Raw genomic sequence first — 25,784 nt, 5'->3', positions numbered from 1 at the left:
TAACATTACTAGAGAAAGTTCTTCTCAAGTGGGAAAACAAAATTAATCAGTAACTAACCAGCAAATACCCCCTGACCTCAGCTAGGTCCTAGTTACTCACAAGTTATCTTTTAATTTTCTCTAATCACGTTTTACCACCTCAGTATCACATTAGTGCAAGCCACCATTATCTCTTACCTGACTGGTACAAATGTTATTTTTCATGCTAAAATTTTTATAAATTTTATTGTGTCAGACACAATTCAAGAGCAACAGTGACAAGTGAACTAAAAAGTAGCACTTTGGGGCACTTCTATACATTTTACTATCATAAGCATGTTTTACATGAACAGCAACAATAGTTATAATTTACAGAACTCTTCAACTTGGAAATTAAATAAGTGTGCTATGCCCGGCCAGCATGGCTCAGTGGTTGAGTGTTTATCCATGAGCCAGGAGATCAGGTTTCAATTCCCGGTCAGGGCACATACCCGGGATTATTTGCTGATTGAAAGTGACAAAAACAAAAACAAAAAACAAAACAACAGTGGGGAGAACTGGCTGTTGCCTCCTTAACGCAGTAATTAACATTAGCATCACTAAATTGTACACAGCATCAGCTAGGAATATTCCTGACAAAAATGTTTAACTTGAATTGAAATCTCCAGTTTACAGGGAATAAAGGGTGGATGAACATATTAAATGACATAAAACAAAGAAACAAGACAAATCCAGAGGTGAAAGATTAGATAGGGACAATGGGCCCAGTTCAACAATTCAGTAACATAATAAAGGGGGAAGGGAGCATTGTTGAAGTCAAAAGAGAATTAAGCCCTGGCCTATGCGGCTCAGTAGGTTGGAGTGTAGTCCCATACAGTGAAAGGTCAGAGCTTGTGCAGGAGGCAATCGATTAACATTTCTCTCTCCCTTCCTCTCTCTCTAAAATTAATTTTTTAAACACACACACACACACAGAAATGTGTCCTTGGGTGAGGATTAGGAAATAATAATTTTATTTTTATTAATCTTCACCCAAGGATATTTTTCCATTGCTTTTTAGGGAGAGTGGAAGAGAAAGGGAAAGACAGAGCAAAACATCGATGTGAGAGAAACACATTGATTGGTTGCCTCCTGCACCAGCCCTGAACCGGGGCCCAGGCCAGGGAGGAGCCTGCATGTCCTTGACTGAAATCGAACCCAGGACCCTTTGGTCCACAGGCTCTATCCACTGAGCCAAACCAGCTCCCCTACCTTTCACTCTCTCTAAAAAATCAATGGGAAAATATCTTCAGGTAAGGATTAACAAAAAATAAAATAAAATAAAAATAGAAACCAAAAGAAACAAGTGACATTAATTTTTTTTAAATGTCATTTCTTCTATAATTTAATTTAAAATACTTCAGGAAAACAAAGATAAAGCAAATAAGGCAAATTGTTAAATCTACATGCAAGTACTAGTATATTGGTACCTGTTATGGCACTCAACTTTTCTGTATATTTTAAATTATAATAAAATTAAATGTAAACTTAGTGGTAGAAAGAAAGTGATAAAGTAGTAGTCTGAGATGGTAACTGAGTCAAAGTTGCTTTTACTGTGAATATAAGCTGAAAGGAGGCAATATTGAACAAGTAGAACAAGTGGAATAGGATAGAATATAAGGACAGGTGAAGAGTTCAGCCCCAGAAATGCTGATCAGCACCCATTTCTGAGAAAAGAGGGACAAAAAAATAATGAGTGAAGAGATGAGCATTCTAAAGTGGAGACAAAAAAAAAAAAAAAAAAAGTGGAGAAAGCCAATCTAGGGAATGGCCTTTGAGTGGAGGAAGGTCAAGAAGGGTAGATCAAGAATAGTGATGGGCCCTAGCTGGTTTGGCTCAGTGGATAGAGCATCGGCCTACAGACTGAAGGGTCCTGGGCTCGATTCCAGTCAAGGGCACATGCCTGGGTTGTGGGCTTGATCCCCAGTGTGGGGTATGCAGGAGGAAGCCAATCAACTATTCTCTCTCATCATTGATGTTTCTATCTCTCTCTTCCTCTCTGGGAAAAAAAAAAAAAAAGAATAGCGATGGGAGACAGGCTGGCGTGGATCAGTGGTTGTGCATTGACCTGTCAACCAGGAGGTCGTGGTCCAATTTCCAACTCCCAGTCAGGGCACATTCTTGGGTTGAGGGCTTGATCCCCAGTGTGGGGCGTACAGGAGGCAGCCAATCGATGATTCTCTCTCATCATTTATGTTTCTATCTCTCTCTCCCTCTCTCTTCCTCTCTGAAATCAGTTAAAATTTAAAAAAGAAAAAGAATAGCAATGGGGATTTGAGAATGAGAAAGTTCTGAAAATGATGCTGGATAAATTCTGTAGGAATGCAATCTTGAAGAGAGGTGTTACTCAGATGAAGTTAGATAGCATTCATTTATAGTGAACCCAATCAGCGTGATTTTATGATTTCCTTTGGGGATGTTAAAAAATCTGGAAATGATAGGAGGGATAAATGCTGATGGGGGAAAAATATATATATATATATATATATATATATATATATATATATATATATATATGACTGGTTTGTCTCAGTAGTTAGAGCATCACCCTTCAGACTGAAGGGTTTTGGGTTCAATTCCCAGTCAATGCCCTGTACCTCGGTTTCAGGTCACCCAGGAGGCAACCAATCGATGTGTCTCTCTCACATGGATGTTTCTCACTCTCCCTCCTTCCCCATCCCATCCACTCTGTCTGAATATCAATGGAAAAAACATCCTCAGGTGAGGATTAAAAAATAAAAATAATAAGAACAATAAGAATATATATTTAAATCTGGCAATGGAGGGAAACCACAGAATGCTAGATTTACCCTAGAGTGGAAGATGAAAAGGTGATAATCCTACAAATTAAATGGGTGACTGTGGCTGTTTCTAGGTTTTAAATTAGGCCGTACAGAACTAGCAGCTCATAGGAAGCCCCCTATGTAACATAAAAACATTGAGCTTGCTCACAACTGGCTTTAGGTAAGACTGGAAGGGCATGAACAGATTAAAACAAAAAAAGGCTGAAAGGAATAGAAAGTCATTTGCTGTGAAGGAAGGATTAATGGTAGTGAAGGTGTGGAACAAGTAGAGGAAATAAATTGTAGTCAAGACAGGAAGCACAGAGGGAGAAAATAAAATTTCAAGTGGTGGTGAGGTCCCAGGCATAGCCAGGTGATGTGTAACTGAAGAAGACTGTATTAGCCAAGTTATTAGTTGAATACTAGAGGCCCAGTGCATGAATTCGTGCACTGGTGGAGTCCGGCTGTCCTGCTCCAATTGGGGCCAATTGGGCCAGGCTGGCTGGGGGGAGGGGATGCCGGAGGTTGGCCAGCCAGCCTTCCCCTGATTGATCACCCCACCAGCCAGTGGCCTGGGCCTCCCTCTGCGATCTGGGGCAGGGCCGGCTGAGGGAGGGGCCATGGGCAGTTTGCAGGTGGGCCCTGCCCCCTGGTCGAACTCTGGTTGAACTCCCAGTTAAGGGGGACAATTTGCATATTAGCCTTTTATTATATAGGACTTGAGGCCCTATATAATAAAAGGCTACATGAAATTTGTGCACTTGGGGGTCCCTCAGCCCAGCCTGTGCCCTCTCACAGTCTGGGAGCCCTCAGGGGATGTCCCTCAGCCTGGCCTGTGCTCTCTTGCAGCACCGCGGGCTGGGTAGCCTGGGCCTACCTCTGTGGGGCGATTGATCACGGGGCTCCACAATCGCCCTGCAGAGGAAGGACCTGCTCACCTGCCGCAGCGCCGCCAGCCAGGTAGCCTGGGCCTCCCTCTTTGGGGAGATCGTAGAGCCCCCCTTCCCTGATTGATCACCCCACCAGCCAGTGGCCTGGGCCTCCCTCTGCGGAGTGATCATGGGGCGATGGCGGGGCCCCCCAACCAATTGCATCGCACCTGCTTTGGCTGGCCTGGCGCCAGTGCGTGTCATAGCGTGGTGGTGTGGACGGTCATTCTGCTGTTCGACCGTTCAGTCCATTTGCATATTATGCTTTTATTATTATAGATTATTATAGATGAACATGGATATAGTAGGCAGTCTATAAGATAGCCCCCAATCATCCCCACCTCCTGTTGCTCCCACCCTTGTAGGATCCCCTCCCCTGAGTGTAGACTAGACCTAGTGACTTACTTCTAACAAATAAGTAAGGCAAAAACGATGGGCTGTCTCTTCTGAGATTATGTTCCCAAAAGACTCCCGCTTCCAACTTGCTTGCCCTCTCTTGCTTTTCCCCTCGTTTGCTCTATGAAGCCAGCTGCCATGTTGTGGAGAGACCAGTCAGGCAAGGAGCTGAGAGGGGCCTCTGGCCAACAGCCCAGGAGGACATGAGGCCTGTCGACCGCCACCCGAGTGAACTTGGAGCGGCTCCTCCCCACCCAGCCTCAGGTGACTTGGGCCCAGCTGACACCCTGATGGCAGCCTTGTGAGCGACTCTGAGCCGGAGGGTCCAGGTAAGTCTTGCCCAGATTCCTGATGCACAGAAACTGTGAAGTAATAAATGTTTGTTGTTTTAAGCTGATAAGTGGGGACGATTTCATAGATAACTAATACAATGGATGTTGCCTCTTGAGAATAACAGGCGACAAGATAGAGAGGAAAACCATGAGCCAGGAGCAGGGGTTCAGAAAGATTTAAAGCTTCTCCATGTTTAATGTGTGTGCAAATCCCTCCAGGGTCTTGCTGAAATTCAGAGTTTGATTCAGTAGTTCTGGGACCTGAGGTTCCACACTTCTAACAAGTTCCCCGGTGATGCTGATGGGGCTGGTCCTCTGAGAAGCAGGGATCTGAAGTGCCCTGAAGATGAGCAGAGGTTAGCAGAGAAGATGGGTAACAGGTGAGTTAGGTGAATCCAAATCAAAATGCTTATTGAGGGGGTTGAGTTGTTCACCAGCATAAGGAGGCAGGCTAACAGTGAGCCAGGGTCTGAAGTGAGGCCAGAAAAGAATATAGATGGAGCAAATAAGCAGATCAATCTGGGTGAAAATGTAAAGAAAGCATTGAGTGTTGCCTGCAGCTGGTTCTCCAAGGTATCAGGTTTAAACAGGTGTCTCACAGTTAAGGAACAGAATTCTCTCTCTCTCTCTCTCTCTCTCTCTCTCTCTCTCTCTCTCTCATGCACACACACACACACACACACACACACACACACACACACACACAATTGTTCTTAATATCTATCTATATCTACTTATTAGAACCTGACTTAGAAAAAGGTCATTAGGATAAATGGAGAAATAAGTTCCTTCCTTACTTCATCATTCATTCATTCGTTCGTTCATTCATTCTGCAATCCTGAACTGAGCACTTACTATGTGCTAGGAAGGAGGAAACCAAAGTGAGTAAGAGTGTCCCTGCCCCAGTTATTGAAATAGCAGGGGCACAGGGACATGGAGCAGTGCTAGGTGACAAGGTGCTGGTGCTGTAACAGAGGTATAAAAGTTACGGTGGCCTGGCCAGGCAAGTGATTCATTTTTCCCAGAGGCTCAGGGCTAGGAGAAGGCTCACAGAGTAGGTGAAGTCCTCTTTACGTTTACTGTTTCGCTGTATAGAGATGAGGAGTGAGTTGATGGTTGGGAAAGATTGGCCTTCTAGATTTCTGCAGGGAGGAACAGATATTGAGAAAGGGAATCGGGGAATTCTAGGTAGATCAATTTGTAAATAAATCTCTCTCAGACCCTGTCCTTGTACCAATAACATATGCTTGCACAGCAACAGACTTCTAACCTTTGTTTGGTTTCCTCTGTGGGAAGAAAAACTTGCAAACTGGCCAACATAAATATATTGCCCCACTTGGCTGTTACGATTGTAAATGATTAAATTGATTTTCTGATACAAATCAGACTCACATGAGTTTGCGATGCAAGAGCCAGTTTTTCTTGGGCCTGATCAAGCCAGGATAAGCCAAGAGTGAGGATCCAGACTGGCAAAGGCAGAAAACCCGGAGAAATCGAGAAGGGCAACATTTTTTCCTGACCATCAACCTCTACACAATGAAATAGTAAACCTAAAGAAGACTCCATTAATGATTACATTGTTTACTGAAAAGCACTAAAAAGGCAAATGCCGTAAGATTTAGGGCTGGAGGTAAGGGGGCGAACCTTAAAAGAGAAGCTAAAAATACATTCATGAACGTATTTGAATAGATACTACAGTTCGGATGCTTCGGCCATTGGTGTGCATTCATAGTGAGCATCAGCACCTGCTTCTATGCCTTCGACCGTGACAAATACCGATAGAGAAGAGAGTTTGGTGACCTGCTCCTGGGCCTCTTTGAAATTGTACATAAGGTCAGTTTGACATCACACACTAATGTTCTGCTTGATCGAGTCTGACCAGTTTTTCTCTCAGTTAATAGGGCAATTCTTTCCCTGCTCTGTGAGTCCTCGCTAGCCTTGAACTGCTGCGGCAGCAATAACTGGTGTAGCTACGGGCCAAATTTGCACGTGCGAACACGAGCATCCTAAGCAAGGCTGCGGTAGGCTCCCATGCCCTGCCTCGTTTGACTGGACCCAAACACTGCATCCCAACAAGAACCTGCCCTGTGTCCTTAGCTCACCTGGATGTACTGAGGTCTTAAGGTTTTAAGTTCCACGTCTGCTTTACTCTTCACAGTATAAATTCCTATGTGAGTGACCCCAAGAAAATCCCAAAGGCATCATTTTCCACATTTAAATTTGTATGTCACACTTAAACTGAAGATCTAATTTACATACAATACCAAACATTTGATCACTTTTTGTCTAGTCTTTGTCAATATATAAGTGCATTTTTTACAGAGTTGAAATCAGTGTGCTCATTATCCTGTTCGTTATTTTTATTCCACATTTACCTCCTTGCGATCCATATAGGTAGACATACATTCGTGCCTCAGTGTAGAATGGATTCTTATCAGTTAAAATAGGTACAGAGGCCCTGGCTGGGTAGCTCAGTTGGTTAGAGCATCATCCTAGATACCAAGGTGGTGGTTCAATACCCGGTCAGGGCACATACAAGAATCAACCAATGAAGGCACAGGTAAGTGGAACAACATATTGATGTCCCTCTATCTCTCTCCCTTCCTCTCTCTAAAAATTAACAAATAAATAATTTTTTTAAAAAAGTAGGTACAGAGTATTCAGTGTATTGACAGAGCAGGCTCTGCTTAGCCCTGCTGTTTATTGCTGGGTTTGGGGTTGTTTCCAGTTTTTTAAATAAAGCTGTTACATACAGCCTTCTACAGATTGCTCTCTCTTCTTTTAGGCTATTAACTTGGAACATACTTCCCCAAGAGAGGATGAATGAGCCAAAGGCTGGACAGTGAGGAAGCATTGAAGGTTGATAAGCAGCTGAAGGGCATGATCAGATTTTCATCTTTAAAGGTCTGTCCAGTGAGAATAATACCTATTACGGGGTTTATTATGAACACGAAATGAGGTCAACAAGGTGCAAGCACAATAAAGAAGAAATTGTGCAGCTATAGATTATTATACTCAGAATTTTGTCAGGAAGGCTAATTATTAAAGTCTAATCAGTGTTAATTGAAGGTCATCAATTTAGTCACTCACTCCAAGTGTTTTTCTTGGGCTCTTATTTTATCTTTTATGCTAAGGATAATGCAGTGCCACGAGAAGCAGTGAACTTCCACAAATAACCACCAAAAACAGGCCTATTCTTTATCCCATGGACAAATGCCTGTTTCCGGAACCCAGGCCTACCTCGGAAGCATGGAAGTGGCCCACTCTGCAGCTTGACAATTTCCGTGATCTGATAAAGAAAAGGAGACATTATGTAGTCTAGACACTGGCTTACGGGCCAGCTCCTCACATTTCTCTTCTCTCTTTTCTTTTTATCCATGGTAATCCTGTTATTATATTGAAGTCCTGTTTTTGCTTCTCTTTCTGTTCTTAAGTGCTCACAGCGCCCTGGTGTCACCATCTCTGGGCTCCCAAAGGCATTAAATGAGGAGGTGGTCTGGATGGTCTCTTCTAGCCCTTGCAGCGTGGACCTCAGAGGTTCTAGGGTTCTGTCCACTCTCTCTGGATGACAAGGCCCAGTCCGGCTCCAACCCAGCGTCTTGTTGCTTCAGTTTCCCTAAACCACCAATCACTGGCTCTTCAGGGAAATCTTTGTCAAAGTGTGGCATCCGAGTCACCTTAAAGCACACTACCATGCAGATTTCCTGGCTCCAGGCCTCCTTAATCAGAGTCTCAGGGGTGAGGCCTGAGAAGCTGCTTTGTAAAAGACAAACATGGCCCTAGCCAGGTAGCTCAGTTGGTTAGAGCATTGTCCTGATACTACAAGGTTGTGGGTTCAATTCCTAGTCAGCGCACATACAAAAAATCAACCAATGAATATATAAATAAGTGGAACAACAACAACAACAAATCGATGTTTCTCTCTCCCTCCCTTCCTCTCTCTCTCTCTCACAAATAAAAATAAAATAAATAAAAATAAGACAAATGTATTCACTACAAATGATCCTGGACCAAACTGTGAAATGCCACCTTAGAGTAACTCCTCCCCTTGCAAATTCCTTCATTGTTCACCTACCCAGAATGTACCTCTTATTCTTCAAGTTCTGTTTCTCCTCTTATTCTTCAAGGTTCTGCTTCTAAAACAGTCTCACGAGAATCACATCAAAGACAACAGGTTCCCAGGACTGGCAGGCATCAGAGAGATGCACAAGAAAGACCTTTTCAATCCCATTGATCCTCAATCCTATCTGGTATACAATTACCTGATCTACTGCCATTAAGGCTGACACTAAATGTGGCATCAGAAGATTTCCATGGATTGAACTGTGTCCCCTTACCCCAAACGCATATGTTGAACTCTAATTCTCAGTACTTCAGAATGTGGCCTTGTTTAGAAATAGAGGTATTCTAGATGTGATTAGCTAAATTATGATGAGGTTAGACTGGAATAGGGTGAACCTCTAATCCAATTTAACTGGTGTCTTTATATAAAGGGAACATTTGGAAACAAATAAATACACACACAGGGAGAACACCATGTGAATGTGAAGGCAGAGGATCAGGGTGAGGCATCTACAAATTAAGAAACAGCAAAGATTAAGAGAACCACCAGACACTAGGAAAGAAACACGGAGCAGATTCTGTCTCCCAGCTTCCGAAGGAACCAACCCTGCCAACATCTTGATCTCACTCTTCTAGCTTCCAGAAGTGTTAGGACAACAAATTTCTGTTGTTAAGCCACTCAGTGCTTCATTACGGCGGCTCTAGCAAATGAATACAGAGACCTTGGTGACAATCGTGGCTAGGTCATGGGGACCTTAGGCTATCACTAGCTGCTCTGAGTTGCACGGTACCATCTCATCGGAAAGACAGAAAATATGCTATGTTTATTAGAAGATGAGTGTTGAATGAGAGCTGTGTGAAAGCACCGGTGACATATTGACTATCAGTGAGATTATTATTCACCAAGTACCCGACAGCGAACTGCTTAGGGAAGATCATAAAGGAATTCTTTGGTAACCAAGAATTATTTTTTCACTACATACAAAGATAGGCACCAGGTTTTGGTGCCTTCGGTTATCCAAACTCTGTTATTAGTATAGACTAACTCCCTGTGCTCTTATCCAAAGCCAGTCCCTGTAAGTGTACGCCAGATTGCATCCCCTCTCACATCACGTTAGCATTCTCCTCTTTCTGAAATCTTCCATATTCTCCTTCCATCAATGTACAAATATACTATTATTATTTCTCCCAGCTTAAAAAAACACTTTCTTTAATCCTCCTTCAGCTGTGAACTACCCTTCATTTCTTTCCTCTCCTTTGTAACAAAACTTTATGAAAGAGTTGTTACAACCTCTGTCTCCAGTTCCTCTCTTACCATTTTTAACTTTTAGTAAACGTTATTTTAGACATTTAGAAGTGTGCACAAAATCCTCAGCTCTCAGTTAATGTTGACCAAGCGAACAATCCTGCTAAGGAGCACCCAGATCAAGGATTAGAATATCATTGTATTGCATATTCGAAAGTTCTAAAAGAATAGATCTTAAAAGTCCTCATCACAGGAAAAAAATGTTTTATAACTATGGTGATGGATGTTAACTAGAAAAAAAAAGAATTAGAATATCATCAGCACCCTAGAAGCTCATCGCCTGACCCCTCCCAGTCACTAACACCAAGGTAACCATTATTGTAACTTCTAGCACCAAGATTAGTTTTCCTGTTTTTGAACTTCATACAAGTGGAATCATACAGTGCACACTCTGCATCTGGCTTCTTTCCCTCAACATTGTGTTTGTGAAATTTGCCCATATTGTTGCGAATACCAATAGTCTACTCATCCTGATGACTCCAGTGCAGGGGTTGGCGACTTTTTCTGTAGAGTGTCGGATAGTAAATACTTTAGGCTTTGTGGACCAGAAGAGTTTAGCACAACTACTCAACTCTGCTGCTGTAGCCCACGAAAGCAGCCACACACAATACTTAAACACATGGCTGTGGCCATGTCCTAGTGAAACTGGATAAAAATAGGGTCTGTGCTGAATTGGACTCTTACACTGTAGTTTGCTGGCCCCTGCTTAGTCTATAGTATTACACTGAATAAATATGCCATGATTTATTTATCCATTTTAATGTTGATGGACATTTGTGCTATTTCCTTCTTCTTTTCTTGTTTTTCATGACCCCACTGGCACAGAACACGGGAACATGAGCCGTGAGCGCGGAAGGCCTTGTGTTATTTCTAAGTTTTGGTTTTCCTATTTCACACGTTCCCTCTTTTTGTGCTCTTCAATCAACTTTATTGAAATATAATGTATACATAGTAAATAAAATTCACCCATTCATATCTAAATCTATTCCAGTCTGAATTTCCCCCACCATCCCAACAAAGCATTTCTTAGCAAAATCACCAATGATCTTCATGTTGTTAAATCCAATGATCAATTCTCAGTCCCCATCTTACTTGAGTTCATGGCATTTGACATAGCTGATACTGCCCTCCTCCTTGACACACTTTCTTCATTTTGTTTCCAGAATTTGACATTTAGGTTTTCCTCCTGCCTCTGATCACTCCATCTTGCTCTCCTCTGCTGAATCCTCTTTTTTTCTCCCAACCCCTTGATGTTGGAATGCTGAAAGGCCCAATCCTTGGACCTCCTCTCTATCCACACTCACTTTCCTGGTGATTTCATCCAGACTTTGGCTTTCAATAACATCTGAATTCCAAAAACCACCACATTTACATCTCCAGCCCAAACTTCATCCCTGACCTCCAGACTCCTATACCCAACAACCTGCCCCACTTACAGATTTCTCTCTCTTGATGGTTTGTAGTGATCTAACTTGTCTTTTTCCCCCCTTTATAAACCACATCTATTGTATAGCAACTCCAACTGACTCTACCCTCAAATTCTATCCCAAAACTGACCGACTACTTTTCACCACCCCCACTATCACAATCCGGTCTAAGCCAGCATTGTCTCTTTCTTGATCATTGTGATTGCATTCTATCTGGTTTCCCTGTTTCCACTCTTTTTTTAAAAAATATTTTTATTGATTTATATAGAGAGGAAGGAAGAGGAAGAGGGAGATAGAAACATCAATGATAAGAGAGAAACATTGATCGGCCGCCTCCTGCACGCCCCCCACTGGGGATCGAGCCTGCAACCCAGGCATGTGCCCTTGATCGGAATCGAACCTGGGACCCTTCAGGCTGCAGGCCGACGCTCTATTCACTGAGCCAAACTGGCTAAGGCTTCCCTGTTTCCACTCTTGCTCTCATACAGTCAACAGGCTGTGAGTGATTTGGTTCTAATATAAGAGAGAATATGTCACTCCTCTGCTCAAAACTCTCTAGTAGAGTACCTGCTCATTCTGAGTAAAAGTCCTACAGCGTAAAAATAAAAGTCCAAAGGCCTAGGGCAGGGGACAGGGGCAGGCTGGAAGGGGTCAATGGGGGAAAAAGAGGGACATATGTATGTAATACTTTCAACAATAAAAATTTATTTAAAAAATAAAAATAAAAACAAAAATAGAAGTTCCTATAGTGACCTACCAGCCTGCACACCATTGGGTCCTTATTATCTCTTCCTGTCTTCCACAATCCACCCTTCCCCTCTCACTGCTCTAGCTACCCTGGCTTCCAGCTATTCTTCAAACACACCAGACACACTCCTGCCTGGTAAGCTCTTTCCCCATATGTCTTTTTGGCTGAGCCTCTCAACTCCTTCAAGTCTTTGCTCAAATGTCACCTTCTCAATAAGGCCTACCCAACTAGTCTATTTACATTGCAACCAGCCTTGCCTGGCAGGCATGTTTCAGTGGTTGAACGTCAACCTTTGAACCAGGAGGTCACAGTTCGATTCTCGGTCAGGGCACATGCCTGGTCCCCAGTGTGGGGCATGCAGGAGGCAGCTGATCAATGATTCTCTCTAATCATTGATGTTTTGTTGTTAATCTTCACCCGAGGATATTTTTCCATTGATTTTTTAGGGAGAGTGGAAGAGAGAGGGGAAGACAGAGAGAAACACCAATGTGAGAGAAACACATTGATTGGTTGCCTCCTGCACAAGCCCTGACCAGGGCCCAGGCTGGGAAGGAGCCTGCAACCAAGGTACGTGCACTTGACCAGAATTGAACCCGGGACCCTTTGGTCCACAGGCCATTATATCCACTGAGCTAAACTGGCTAGGGCTAATCATTGATGCTTTTTATCTCTCTCTCCCTCTCCCTTCCTCTCTGAAATTAATAAAAAGATATTTAAAATAAATAAATAAATAAACAAATAAATTGCAACCAGCCTTCAATGCTTTAAATTCCTCAAATTCTGCTCTACTTCTTTCTTTTTCCATAACACTTAGAACTTCCTAGCACACTATATAACTTACTTATTTATTATGTCTATTTTAATCATCTATCTCCCCACACTAGAGTATAAATCCTTTTCGGGCATGAACCTTTGTTATGCTTATTGATGTATTTCAATCTCCAAGAACAATGCCTATCACATAGTAAGTACTCAGTAAATATTTGTTCAATGAATGAATGAAATGTATTTCCCTTTAAGAAGCATTAGTCTTGTTTTGGGGTGCAAATTCTCATCCTGGATTGAAAGCTAAAGGATTCATGTGTCAAGTTCCCAACGAGTGGTTTGGCAATTATATCAACTACAAGCAGGTCCTCTTAGGTCGGTAGACACCTGAGGCTGTTTATTTTATTGCTGAAAGTTTGGTGTGAGAGCATTTTGGTCCAGTTTAGGAAAACAGCAGTGTTCTAACCAGCAGCTCTAATAAATCTTGCACATTCTTGAGCCCATAAGTCCTGGCCTCTTGCCTCTCTACACACCCATTCATCCGACTAAGAAGAAGCTCTTGTTGGAGCACACAGGGGCACTTGATTAGTAAGAGCGATGGGAAGGAGCATAATCTTCTTCCCTTTCTGCCCTGGGGACAAAGCCTCAGAGCAAGCAGCTGGTTGCTTAGGATGCGCAGAATGTGACAAGAAAGACTGCTTCTCTCCACGGCTACCAAGCGGCTTGCCCACTGTCCAAACCCAGGTCAAGTCAACACATGAGCCAGACACTAACACAGTCTTATGCCAAGGCAAGTTGTATTTTCTTCTGGGACTGAGAGCACTACATGAGCATCAACAGCTATAGAGAGTAGTCGGCTGAGAGGTGCTTCATCCAAAAGAATATAACATGATCATTTTCTGATTCCATGTCTCCTTTTACATAATTTCTATTATAGTACTTTTCACATTTCCACTGTCATTTGTTTATATTTTGTAGTTGTTTATTTATAACAAACTAGTAGTTAAGGGCATGAACTCTGAAGCCAGACTGTATGGGTTGAGTTCCAACATCAGCACTTATTAACTGTATGAACTTGGGCAAGTTATTCAGCCTCTCTGTGCCTTAATTTTCTTGACTGTTAAATGCGTATAATAATACTACCTATCTCATGAGACTGACATAAGGAGAAAAAGAATTTATATATATATATATATATATATATATATACATACTAGAGGCCCAGTGCATGATTGAATCATGCACGTGTAGGGTCCCCTACACACTTTCGCTTTTCACGGTGGAGCCTGGTGCCGGAGCAGACAGGCACCCAGCTCCCCCACTTTTTGTTTGTTTGTTTGTTTGTTTTTGTTTTTGTTTTTGCTGTGAAAGAGCTCATTTATTGGGGTGGTGGACTCAGTGGATCCAAAGTGGAGAGCTGGTGAAGGGATCGGTGGCTTCCAGTTTCAAGCGCTGGTTCTCAGTCCTGCGGCACCTGTTTATGGATCGCTTCGGCGAGGCTGGGCCAGGTCAGGGCCGCACGCACTTTGGCATCCGGGCCAGGGATGCTCTCCAGGCCCCACAGGGTGAAGCGGCTGAAACTGGCAGAGGCACGAATAAAGCGGTCGAAGTCCCGCTCCAGCGCCTTCGGGGGTTCCACCAGCTCCTGCTCGTCCTTGTCGGATCCCGCTGAAAAGTCCTGCTTCCCCACCGACTGCTCTTCTGTCACCATCACGTATCCCAGCAGGCCAGGCGGCACCTCCACCTCCTCGCCCCTCAGACTGCGGCCCCAAAACGACACTTGGAGTCCATCGGGACCCTGACGGATGGCCGGGGTGAAAAAGCGCCCCACAGGGGCGGGCCGGTTAACCCGGACTTCACAGGACAGGAGGTACAGCGTGTGCTCAGAGTGACGGGGCGTAGGTGGATGCGGTGCTTCTCCATGTCTTCCTCGTCGCTGCTCTCCATCCTCTGCCGGGTTTCGGTGGCTCGCTGACTGAGGCCAGAGCTCGCTCCCCCACTTTTGATGGTCCGTGGCCGCTGAGGGGGGCTACCCTGCTGTTGAGAGGCGCAGGGGGCGGGACCCCCTCAGCACCCCGGATCTGGCCGTTGAGAGGCACAGGGGGCGGGAGTCCCGCCCCCTGTGCCTCTCAACAGCAGGGTAGCCCCCCTCAGTGGCAGCGGATCCGTGCCTCTCAATGGCCGGATAGGCCACCCCGAGTCCCGCCCCCCAGCCTCCCGCGTAGTGGAGTGGTGGTAATTTACATGTTACTCTATTATTAGATAGGATATCACTTATCACAATGTCTGGCACATAGGAAGTATGAATGAATATATGCATAAATGTGATATATAGATATAGATATAGATATAGATATAGATGATATAGATATAGTTAGTTAGAAACAATTTGTGTCTTGGAAAGGTGACATAAATAATCCAAGATTTTCTTTCATTCTGACCCCTACATTGGAATCAGGAATGAGACAGGTGTTTGTCTGATGAAGATTCTAATAAGACCTAAGATGTTAAGGAGAAAAAAATAATTCTGACCCTGTGCACACACGCTCAGAATGCCTTTCTCCTTCTAGCAGGGCTGAGCCAGTCTCATGAGACAAGCTCCCTGGCAGACATTCTGGAAGGGAGACCTTAGAGGACCAGAGGTTTGTTGTGACACAACCAGGGCGTACAGGAGGTGATGGCAACGTTTAGGACAGGTTTTATTCGCTTTGTCACACTCCCCAAAATGTATATTAAGTCTCTGTGGTCATCATATCCATACACGCCCTTGCCTTTATTAGTCAGGTCCTTTACGGTTTGCCAAACCTTATGGACTAAATTGTGTGCCTCTTCTCCCAAATTAGTATGTTGAAGCCCTAACCCCCAATGTGATTGTATTTGGATATAGAACTTTTAGGATATAGGATTTTTATTTTTATTTTTTGGATGGTATTTGGATATAGAACTTCTAGGTAATGAAGTTCCACAAACTGGGCTTAAAACAACATAAATTTATCCTCTCATTGTTCTAGAGGCTAGAAGTCCAAAATCAAGGTGTGAGCAGAGCCAAGCTCCCTCTGAAGGCCCTAGGGAATCATCTTTCCTGGCCTCTTCAAACTTATGGGGGCCCCAGGCCGTCCTTGCCCTGTGGCAGCAAAACTCCACTTTCTGCCCGCCCTTGTCTTCATATGGCCTTCTTCTCTGTGTGTATTTCTTGTGTCTTCTATTCTTTTTAAAAAGCACCAGGCATTGGGTTAAGCCCACTCTAATCCAGTATAACCTCATTTTAACTAATTACATCTGCAGATCCTATTCCCAAATAGGGTCACATTCTAAGGTTCTGGGCAGACATGATTTGGGGCAATGGGGAACACTATTCAACCCACTATATTGCTTTATTTAATTAAGACTCTTTAGTTAAAAATTACAGAACAACCTTTGAGCCATATTATGGAAAAAATATTTTATTAATTGGACATGGGAGTGTGTCACAGAACCCCGAGGCAATAAGCAGTCAGTCCTCAGGAGGAAGAACCTGGAACTGCGCAGCTATCAGAAGTTTCTGTCCTCTCCCTCTCCCTCTCCTCTCAGTCTCCCCCTGCCTGGCTTCCTCTGCATTTCCATGCCCTCAGCAGGCAGAAGGTGACCAACCCACTTATCCAGAGTTTACATTTATGTTCAACTGACCAAGTCAAATTGGGTAACCTTGCTTGAATTATAAATAATCAGGAGAGAGAATCTGATTGGCCCATTCAGAATCAGGTGTTCAACCCTGGTCCAATCAATTGTGGGTAGGTGAGTACAGTGATACTGAATAGTAAATACAACTGGGGGAGTGGAGTCATCCGTGGACAAGGAAGGCATCTCTCAGGAAGATGAGTCACTGTAAGCTGGATAAACACCCCCAAAAGGTCTAAAACACATTTGATAGCTTTTAGCAGCATGCAAAGTGTTTTCATGTGTATTCTCATTCGATTTGTGCCAATTCATCCAGAGTAGGTGTAACTGGCATTCTGCCCATTTTGCAGATGCAGAAACAGACTAGAGATGAGATGACTAACCCACAATGATGGTCATGTCGGAGACCAGACACAACATTCTGTCGTCTGCCTCGGCCTGACTTTCACCTCAACCTGCAGTACAGTTGCAGTGGTCGGCAAACTGTGGCTCGCGAGCCACATGTGGCTCTTTGGCCCCTTGAGTTTTTAGCAAAGGCCAGCTTAGGAGTACCCTAATTAAGTTAATAACAATGTACCTACCTATATAGTTTAAGTTTTAAAAATTTGGCTCTCAAAAGAAATTTCAGTCATTGTACTGTTGATATTTGGCTCTGTTGACTAATGAGTTTAGTTTGCCCACCACTGGTCTAGGGAAAGACAGAGAGAAATATTATGTGAGATCACCTTCACAATTCTAACCCCTGGACATCACTATTCTCCCTGAATGTTTTCCCTGATTTAGCATACTAAAATGAAAAGAAAAATCATTTCCATGTAACATTTAAACTCAAATCCCTCCTCCTTTGCATTTGATGATCTTCTAATTCTGGAATGTAATCAATTCCCCGTGTTTGGGGAAAGTGAGCTAATCCTTTTTATTCATCTCCTATAGTGGCCCCCACAGTGAATGATTTTGCCTCCTGTTTACTGAAACTCCATTAGTTTCCTTGGCCTTAATTTCCTTGAACTTTCTGTTTCTATTTTCAATTCATTTTCTTTCCATTATGTAAGGAAAAAAAAAACCACTCCTCCTCTCATTAGAGGTAAAAGTTTTCTCTCCTAAAGCTTCCTAGAACCATTAATCTCATAAAATTTCTTCTTCGTAAAAATTAAATCTTTCTTTCTCAACTGCTTCCTTCTCTCTCGCTTTCATTTTTAGCTTTCCTTTTATTTCTAGGAAAGAATAACAACCCAAGCCTTTGATAGGTCTTGCTGCCCCTTTCTGTCTGTGCGGCCATACTTCTTGAAAAAATGGTCTTTGCCCACTAACCTTCATTTTTTTCCTCATCATTCCTTCTCCTTTTACAGTCTGCTGTCCTCTCCACCACTTGGCTGAAATTTTATTTTTTTTTAAATAGCTTCCATTTATTGTCTCACTTTGTTCATGTTTTCATTTCATTAGTCAAACTGTTATTGTCGCTGCTTTAACATCCTTGTCTGCTAATTCTATCCATCTCTATCATTTCTGAGTCTGTTTCCTTCGAGGGAATTTTTTTTTTTTTTTTTTTTTTTTTGCTACAGGTCATGTTTTTGGAATATTTTAGAGTGTGTGTGTGTGTGTGTGTGTGTGTGTGTGTGTGTTTTCAATCCTCACCTGAGAATATTTTCCCATTGATTTTTAGAGAGTGTGGAAGAGAGAGGGAAAGACAGAGAGAAATATTGATGTGAGAGAAACACATTGAATGGATGCCTTCTGCACAAGCCCTGACCAGGGCCTGGGCCAGGGAGGAGCCTGCAACCGAGGGGCATGCCCTTTCCCAGAATCGAACCCAGGACCCTTCAGTCCGCAGGCTTATGTTCTGGCCACTGAGCCAAACTGGCTAGGGCTGGTTTTGTTTTTATTAGATGCTAGATACTGTGCGTTTTACATTATTGAGTTGTCTAGATTTTGCTGTCTTCCTTTAAAGATTCTCATGTTTTGTGGCAGGCAGTAAAGATACTTGATCCTTTGGGGCTTGTATGAAGCCTTTTTAGGGCAGATATAAAGTAACCTTTATTCTAGGGATAGTTTAGTAACACTACTAAAGCATGGCCATTTTAGGATGTGAGTGAAAAAGGGTTCTACAGAACGTTAACTCACAGGGTGATCTGATTATAAATTCCTAACTGGGCAGGTCATGTTGAGTAGTCATGCCCCAGGCACATCAGTAAAAGGTTTCTCTTTGCCTTAAGCAAGCCCTGTGCATTGTTTCTGTGCATCTAGGTTAACACACCTTTGAAATGCCTCTTTCAACCCCTCAGAAGCCACCCTCCAGAGAGCACACCATCTTAATTATTCTGTAATCCAATCCCTGCCTTGCTATCTCCCTCCGCCATGTAATCTTTCTTAGTTCCCTCTTGAATTCAAAATTCGTAAAAGAAGCTGCAAACTGCCACTCTAAGAAGCATTATTCTCAGCCTGTTGAGACCTTGCTTCCAGGCTTATCTTCTGATGGGCTAAGACCAGGAACTGTTCAGTTACAGCTCCCAAAATTCAAAATGAGCCCATGCAGATTCCTGGAGCTCTTTTTCTAGGTGCCTTCCTCCTCTCTGCAACTCTGCCCTGCAACTGCCAGCAGCTTCAGCTCTCTGAACTCCCATCTTCATCTCCTCAACTCAGGAAGACCACCGTGTTTCACATGGGCTCCCCTCCCTGCTTCATGGCCAGGCCGGTGTCTGCAGGCAGAAGCCAGGGTGATCTTAGGGCCCCCTTCACTCAGAGATCACAGTCCCACACTACCTGTGGTCTGAACGTGAAATAGTTGTTTCATATATTTTGTCTACTTTTCTAGTTGTTCAGGGCTAACCCCAGTTCCAATTATTCCATTATGGCCAGAAGATAGAGTGTCTGAAACTTCTCTTTTGAAGAACAACACCAGTGACTACTTCTAAGTAAATCCAAAGGCTTTTCCTTATTCCTCTTGTTCTTGGGACAACATTTGGATCACTGTCTTCTTTAAATTCTCCTTCCATAGATCATCCTATCTCCCTTACCATTCCTTCCCTATATCTTCTCTTCTCCAGAGGGTCTTGGTGATTAGGCAACTTGTCCGAGTAGAGTATATGGGGTGTTATCCAAGGCGTCCCTTGAGATGAACTTAACCGTGCAGGTGTTCGGATATTAAGTAGTTCTAGCGCAGAGACTACTCTAAACAAGCAGGAACGATGGTAGGCATTATCATCTGACCTTATCTATACTAATAAGAGGGTAACATGCTAATTAGACTGGACATCTTCCGGACGACCTTCCGGATGTCCTTCTGGACAAAGCCATGGTGGCGGGGTGGAGGCAGAGGCAGTAAGGGGTGATCAGGCCAGCAGGGGAGAGCAGTTAGGGGTATCAGGCTGGCAGAGGAGAGCAGTTAGGGCAATCAGGCTGGCAGGGGAGAAAAGTTAGGGGGAGCTGGCAGGGGAGAGCAGTTAGGGTGATCAGGCCAGCAGGCAGGTGAGCAGTTAGGAACCAGCGGTCCTGGATTGCGAGAGGGATGTCCGACTGCTGGTTTAGGCCTGATCCCAACTGCCAATTTAGGCCCAATCCCTAAACCAGCAGTCGGACATCCCCCGAGGGGTCCCGGATTGGAGAGGGTGCAGGCCGGGCTGAGGGGCCCTCCCCACCCCCCTGTATGAATTTTATCCACCGGGCCTCTAGTATTAATATAATCAAGACCGCCAGAGGAATTACACCACACAAATATATGCAGTTGCAAATCACACAGCACTTTATTACTCACATGAATTCCTGGTGCCATGGATACAGGCTTAACGGGATCCCAAAGTGTGGCTTCCTCTGGAGGCAGCTACGACGTTGTCTGGCAGCTGGCAAGGTCCAGTCAGGAACGGGTTTCGAGGCTTTACTGTCTGAGATCTCGCGAAGTTGTATCGTAGTTCGATCTGAGGATTCAGGCGTCTCCTGCCGTCTGGCGTGGAGCAGAGCAGGAGCGTGGATCAAGTCGATTGATGTCTGAGGTTTGGGACCCGTTATTATAGCCGGATTGTTTACCTCACGGCCATCCAGGTACTTATCAATCAGGTACAGGGATTCAAGGTGTTAATTGATCAATTACGTCCATGGTACAGGTGCATTATCAGTCAGGGCAAGTGTTAATCAATCAGGGTACAAAATATTCTTCCAAATTACACTTTAAACCAAAACCAGTTCTGGACTTTCCAGGGTGAGTCATGTTCGTACTTCATGTCTCTCTGACCAGTCCTTATCTATGGCGTGCACTCCTGCTCATGTGCTTTCCACAGCAAATCTTTATCTAGGGGGTGCATTCCTGTCTCGCTCCTTTCTAAAACCTCATATTAAGTTTCACACAAGTATTTTTCTACATTTCCTAGAACACTCTTTCATTATTTTCTATTGCTATAACATTGTAACACTCTCTACTTATTTCCTATCATAATAATTATCACTGTTACTATGACACAACTTCAGTTATAAAGCAGGTCCTAGTTGATGCTGGCAATTTCCAGTTTGGTCAGGGAACGTAGTTGCGGGAACCTAGGCCGTGGTCTCTAGGCAAAATCCCCATGATTCAAATTTAACAAACATTTGCTGATGGATTTGGGAAGCACTCATCCATTAAGATGGTTGAGAGTTGGCTGTGTTTAGCATGTATGTATTTCAGTATGAATGCTATTATTTTCCAATCTCGTGTAGGAGAGTTCTGATGATTTTTCTATTCTCAAGAAAGTATGAAATTAAATTTATCAAGAATGTAATCTTTGCTCTAGCTCAGTGGATAGAGCCTTCTCAGACTAAAGGATTCCGGGTTCGATTCTGGTCAAGGGCATGAACCTTGATTGCAGGCTCAATCCCAGGCTCTGGTTGGGGCACATGCGGGAAGCAACCATCGACGTGTTTCTCTCACATCAATGTTTCTCTCTCTCTGTATCTCCCCCACCCTTCCACTCTCTCTAAAAATCAATGGAAAAATATTCTTGGGTGAGGATTAACCAAAATAATAATAATAATAATAATAATAATAATAATAATAATAATTTTTGTCAAATTTATTATATTTGATTTTTTTTCTTGATGGGTTCCTTTCAACTTGTACAGCTCCCCTGTTGGCCCTTCTCAGAGCAGACACAATATTTATTCTTTTTTCCCCCTTTCAGTGTGTCCATGTGCTTCTGTTCTGGGCAGTTCAGCAATATGCCAAAATGTTCTGTCTTCTTTGTTTTTTATATCTCGGACAAGATAATGTAGGTTAATATCTTTATTGTAAATTATGTTTTTCATTTATCTTGGCTAATGACTCCAGGTCCCTTCAGGCAGAGACATCCATATAAATTCCAGATGATTATGCTGCCCCTGAGATTGAAGCTTCATTTCCCTCTCCCTGAGGATATTTCTATTAATTATATATAACTCCTGCAGGTATTCAATATAAAAAAATTTAAGTACATCAAAAAGATGTCTGTGATTAATAGAATAATCATACCAAGTAATATAGTGCTCCACATCTGTCAAAAGGAAATAACTCAGGTCCTCTGATCACTTGCTGTAGCTTTTATTGATATGAGATGGCATTAAGGTAACCAAGCATCAAGCAAAGGATAATTGTGTACCTTCCATTGATTCTCCCAACTCTCTTTCAATAAACTTGTCCACACAGACTTGATGCCTTGAGAAATAATATCACTTTCAAGGAATCATTATCAAGCGCAAACTGACAACTCAGTGTTCAAAATCAAGGACAGTTAAATACTTGCTTATCCTAGGAGTTAATTTACTGCCCCTGAGACCTCCTTTCACCTCCTTTATAGTGTTTAAAAAATGGACAGATTGGTTTTTAAGAAATTCCACTTGTGAATAATGGTTCCCTTAAACAAAAAGAGCTTTTAAAAATCCTGTGCTGTTTTGGCATCCCTGGCTGCCTATGTTTGAAAGAAAATTTAAACTGAAGTGGCATCCACAAATATACAATGAGAAAATTGATTTTGAATAATAGCTGTAATTCTTCGTCTTAGCCTAGAACACAGAGGTTGAGGCCAGGGTATATGCTAATGTTACTGGAAAGAAGGAGTGAGTGAAAAGGCAGTCAGTCAGGGATGGAGAAATAGCAAATACAAAGCGATGCATAAGGGCATTGGCTACGGCTTCATGAGAAAACACAGTGAGTTACTTGGTCAGGCCTATGGAACCATATGCACAGAGGGGTCCATCAAGGTTCAAGGAGAAAGGGGGAGGAGTTAATGTGCTGGTTCCTTTTCACCTTCTGTTTCACTTTGGTCAAAGTAGACCCCCAACAGGGGTGATAACTCCCTTGCAGCCTGGACTTGGAACCCAAGACCTCTCCAGGCATCACTGGGGAAGTCACAGCACTGCCTAGAAGCGGTGGGAGGAAACAGAAACCCCGTGAGTCAGGTTGAGCTGGCTTGACACTGCGTGTTGCCATGGAGGCCATGCCTGAGATGGTCCTCACACCCGGGGAAATAAACACCACAGGACTCTCCATCTAGCAAGCAGCTTGCAGGCCAGTGAGGCAAATCTGGGGAAACATATAAAACAGGCCCAATATTCTTTTGTTGTATTCAAGCCCCCTCTCTCAAAATTCCACTTAAAACACATTTTTTGAGCATCTATTATTTATCAGCCTTTGTGCCAGGGGCACACAGATAAAGAAAATAAGACCCATGGCCTCCTAATCATATATAATAAAAGCATAGTATGCAAATTGTCCCCTCGACAGGGAGTTGTCCGGGAGAAGGGAGGGAGGCCCTGTTACAAATGCCAAGACTCTGGGACTTTAAATGAGGAGAAATGAATTCTGTTGGGGAAAAAGCAAGGGACGCTACAAAGAAGAGCACAAGGCTAAGTAAGGCAGCTTTTCCTACTCCAGGTGGAAGGGGAGGGTAAAGACTGGTGAGAGAAGTAAAAAAATGAGCCAGAGTCTGCATCTCGTCTCCTGCGCACAGAAACAGGACGCTACGTGAGCACAGTCTCTTAGCTGGTTAGGAACTCTTGCTCTTTAAGCTTTCTACTGTGATGGTGCCATCTAAGGCAGAGTGGCAATTAACCCAAAAATCCAATCAATCATGATTTAATCAAGTCACTCGTTATTGACGTGGTTAAGTGTGAGACAGGCCATCCCTGAGTAGTTTTGGGAACAGAACAGCGTCAGCAAGTGTTGGTTCACAACCTGGGTCAAGTCCGAAGTGGCCCCCTCACAGGGAGGGCAAGGAGAGAAGGGGGAGTGAGGCAGACCACTCCAGACTGGGAGGTGGCAGTTTTAACAAGCAAGGGAACCTGCATTTGAGGCTTGTCTCCGGCCGCTGCAAAACCAGTAGATCTCCATATCCACCAGAATGCCCGAATCTCTCAAGCCTATATAGAAGCTTTCATGGGGTTCAGTCACAGTCCACCCACACGTTCCTCTCTCACAGCTGTGTCCTTCAAAAGGCTCTGGCTGTCGGAATGGTGGGCAGAACGCACATTCCCAAGGCAGGGGAAGGGCGAGGAGCCTCCAAGTGCTGAGTCCAGCTTGAGGGTCTGGCAGGCACGTCCTCCCAGTGATCTCCTCTGACACCAAGAGCCCAGGGTTTTTCTTCTGCTCTGCCATTTCCAGCTTGTTGGCTTTCATCCTTATTGCCCCATAATCTTAAAATAATCACTACAGCTCCACACATTACATCTTCATGGTGCAAAATGCATAAAGAGAGGCAGGGCCCTAACCGGTTTGGCTCAGTGGATAGAGCATTGGCCTACGGACTGAAAGGTCCCAGGCTCGATTCCGGTCAAGGGCATGTACCTTGGTTACGGGCACATCCCCAGTAGGAGATGTGCAGGAGGCAGCTGATCGATGTTTCTCTCTCATCAATGTTTCTAACTCTCTATCCCTCTCCCTTCCTCTCTGTAAAAAAATCAATAAAATATATTTTTAAAAGAGAGAGAGAGAGAGAGAGAGAGAGAGAGAGAGAGAGATGAAGGAATGGGACAGTAGAAGCTTTCTTCTCAAGCATTTCTTCTTTACCAAAGAACTCTCTCCCAGGCTGTGCATCTCGCGCTGCAAGGAGATGGCTCAGCGACTTCTCCTGAGGAGGTTCCTGGCCTCCGTCATCTCCAGGAAACCCCCTCAAGGTCGGTGGGCACCCCTCATCTCCAGGGCTCTGCAGACCCCACCACACAGTCCTGGTGACCTGACAGTAACATCCAGCCAAGCCCGGCCATTATACACCACCAGAGTCTGTTCAACAACCTTTAACATCCAGGATGGACCGACCTGACTTTCAAGACCGAGTTGTCAACAGTGAGACGCCAGTGGTTGTGGATTTTCATGCACAGTGGTGTGGTCCCTGCAAGATCCTGGGGCCAAGGTTAGAGAAGGTGGTGGCCAAGCAGCATGGGAAAGTGGTGAGGGCCAAGGTGGATATTGACGACCACACAGACCTCGCCATAGAGTATGAGGTGTCAGCTGTGCCCACCGTGCTGGCCATCAAGAATGGGGACGTGGTGGACAAGTTTGTGGGCATCAAGGATGAGGATCCGCTGGAGGCTTTCATGAAGAAGCTGATTGCCTGACAAGCAGGAAAGGACCCTGATGCTCTTGCCCGCTGGGGCGCCGGGGTCCTGGGAGGACCCTGATAGAACTCAGTCGTGTGCAGGCTCTTCCCGCCTCCTCCCTTCTGTCTGGCCCTGAGGGCCCATGTTTGGAGACCAGACCTCCAAGCACGGATCCTCCAGTGCTTCCAGCCCGGCTGACTGCCGGGGTGGCCGCCAGAGGAATGGTGCTGCTGCTGATCTGGGGACAGCGGTCCCCCACACTCTCGGTGTCTGCTCCCTCTAGGGCTGTTGCGGCTCTCCCAAGGTGCTTGGAGAGCCTGGGCCAGCCCGCCGCGTTCCTGTCCCCAGTAACAGCTTGTCCTCATCTCCCCGGGCCCTTCGGATCCTAACCCCGGTGCCTGGCTCATCTGCCTCCTGCATTTTTCTTTCCTGCTGTTGTTTTGTAAAAAGAAACCCAAACAAGTGAGAGTAATATAGAATTCTCTCATTTTTTGTAGGTCTTTAATAAAGAACTTTATCTGATCCTTCTAAAAAAAGAAAAGAAAAAGAACTCTTTCCCAGAAGCTCCTTGTAGAGTCCTTTTATACCCCATTAACCTAAAGTGGGTTGCATACCCGAACTCTAGATCAATCAGTGGATAAGGAGATTAAGATTGTCCTCAGTAATCTAAATAAATCAAGATGTATCCATTGTGTTTAGGTACACAATCGCACATCAGCGTTGGCCTCCTTCTTGATCTTCTTGCTTCTAGCCAGTGTGCTCTTTCTAACAATCAACCTGATGATGTAACTGTCATGCTTGAAACTCTTCTATGGCTTTTCCTTGTCCA

The 25,784-nt window shown here is 44.1% G+C and overlaps 1 protein-coding gene and 1 pseudogene across 2 annotated transcripts; one reads left to right on the top strand and one right to left on the bottom strand.

The window, feature by feature from the left end:
* Positions 1-14,137: 14,137 nt before the first annotated feature.
* On the bottom strand, positions 14,138-14,713 carry LOC307100921 (ribonuclease H2 subunit C-like; annotated as a pseudogene). Its single transcript has one exon. The product of its transcript is annotated as a ribonuclease H2 subunit C-like (transcript).
* Positions 14,714-24,445: 9,732 nt separating this feature from the next.
* LOC307101528 (thioredoxin, mitochondrial-like) lies at positions 24,446-25,310 on the top strand. The gene is given in 2 exon segments (XM_079774542.1): positions 24,446-24,672; positions 24,674-25,310. Coding segments are annotated over 2 exon segments (504 nt in total). The 5' UTR covers positions 24,446-24,468; the 3' UTR covers positions 24,974-25,310.
* Positions 25,311-25,784: the final 474 nt, after the last annotated feature.

This window comes from Cnephaeus nilssonii (assembly GCF_951640355.1).
Source record: "Cnephaeus nilssonii genome assembly, chromosome: 6".
NCBI lineage: Eukaryota > Metazoa > Chordata > Mammalia > Chiroptera > Vespertilionidae > Cnephaeus > Cnephaeus nilssonii.
This window is presented reverse-complemented; position numbering and strand designations above follow the sequence as displayed.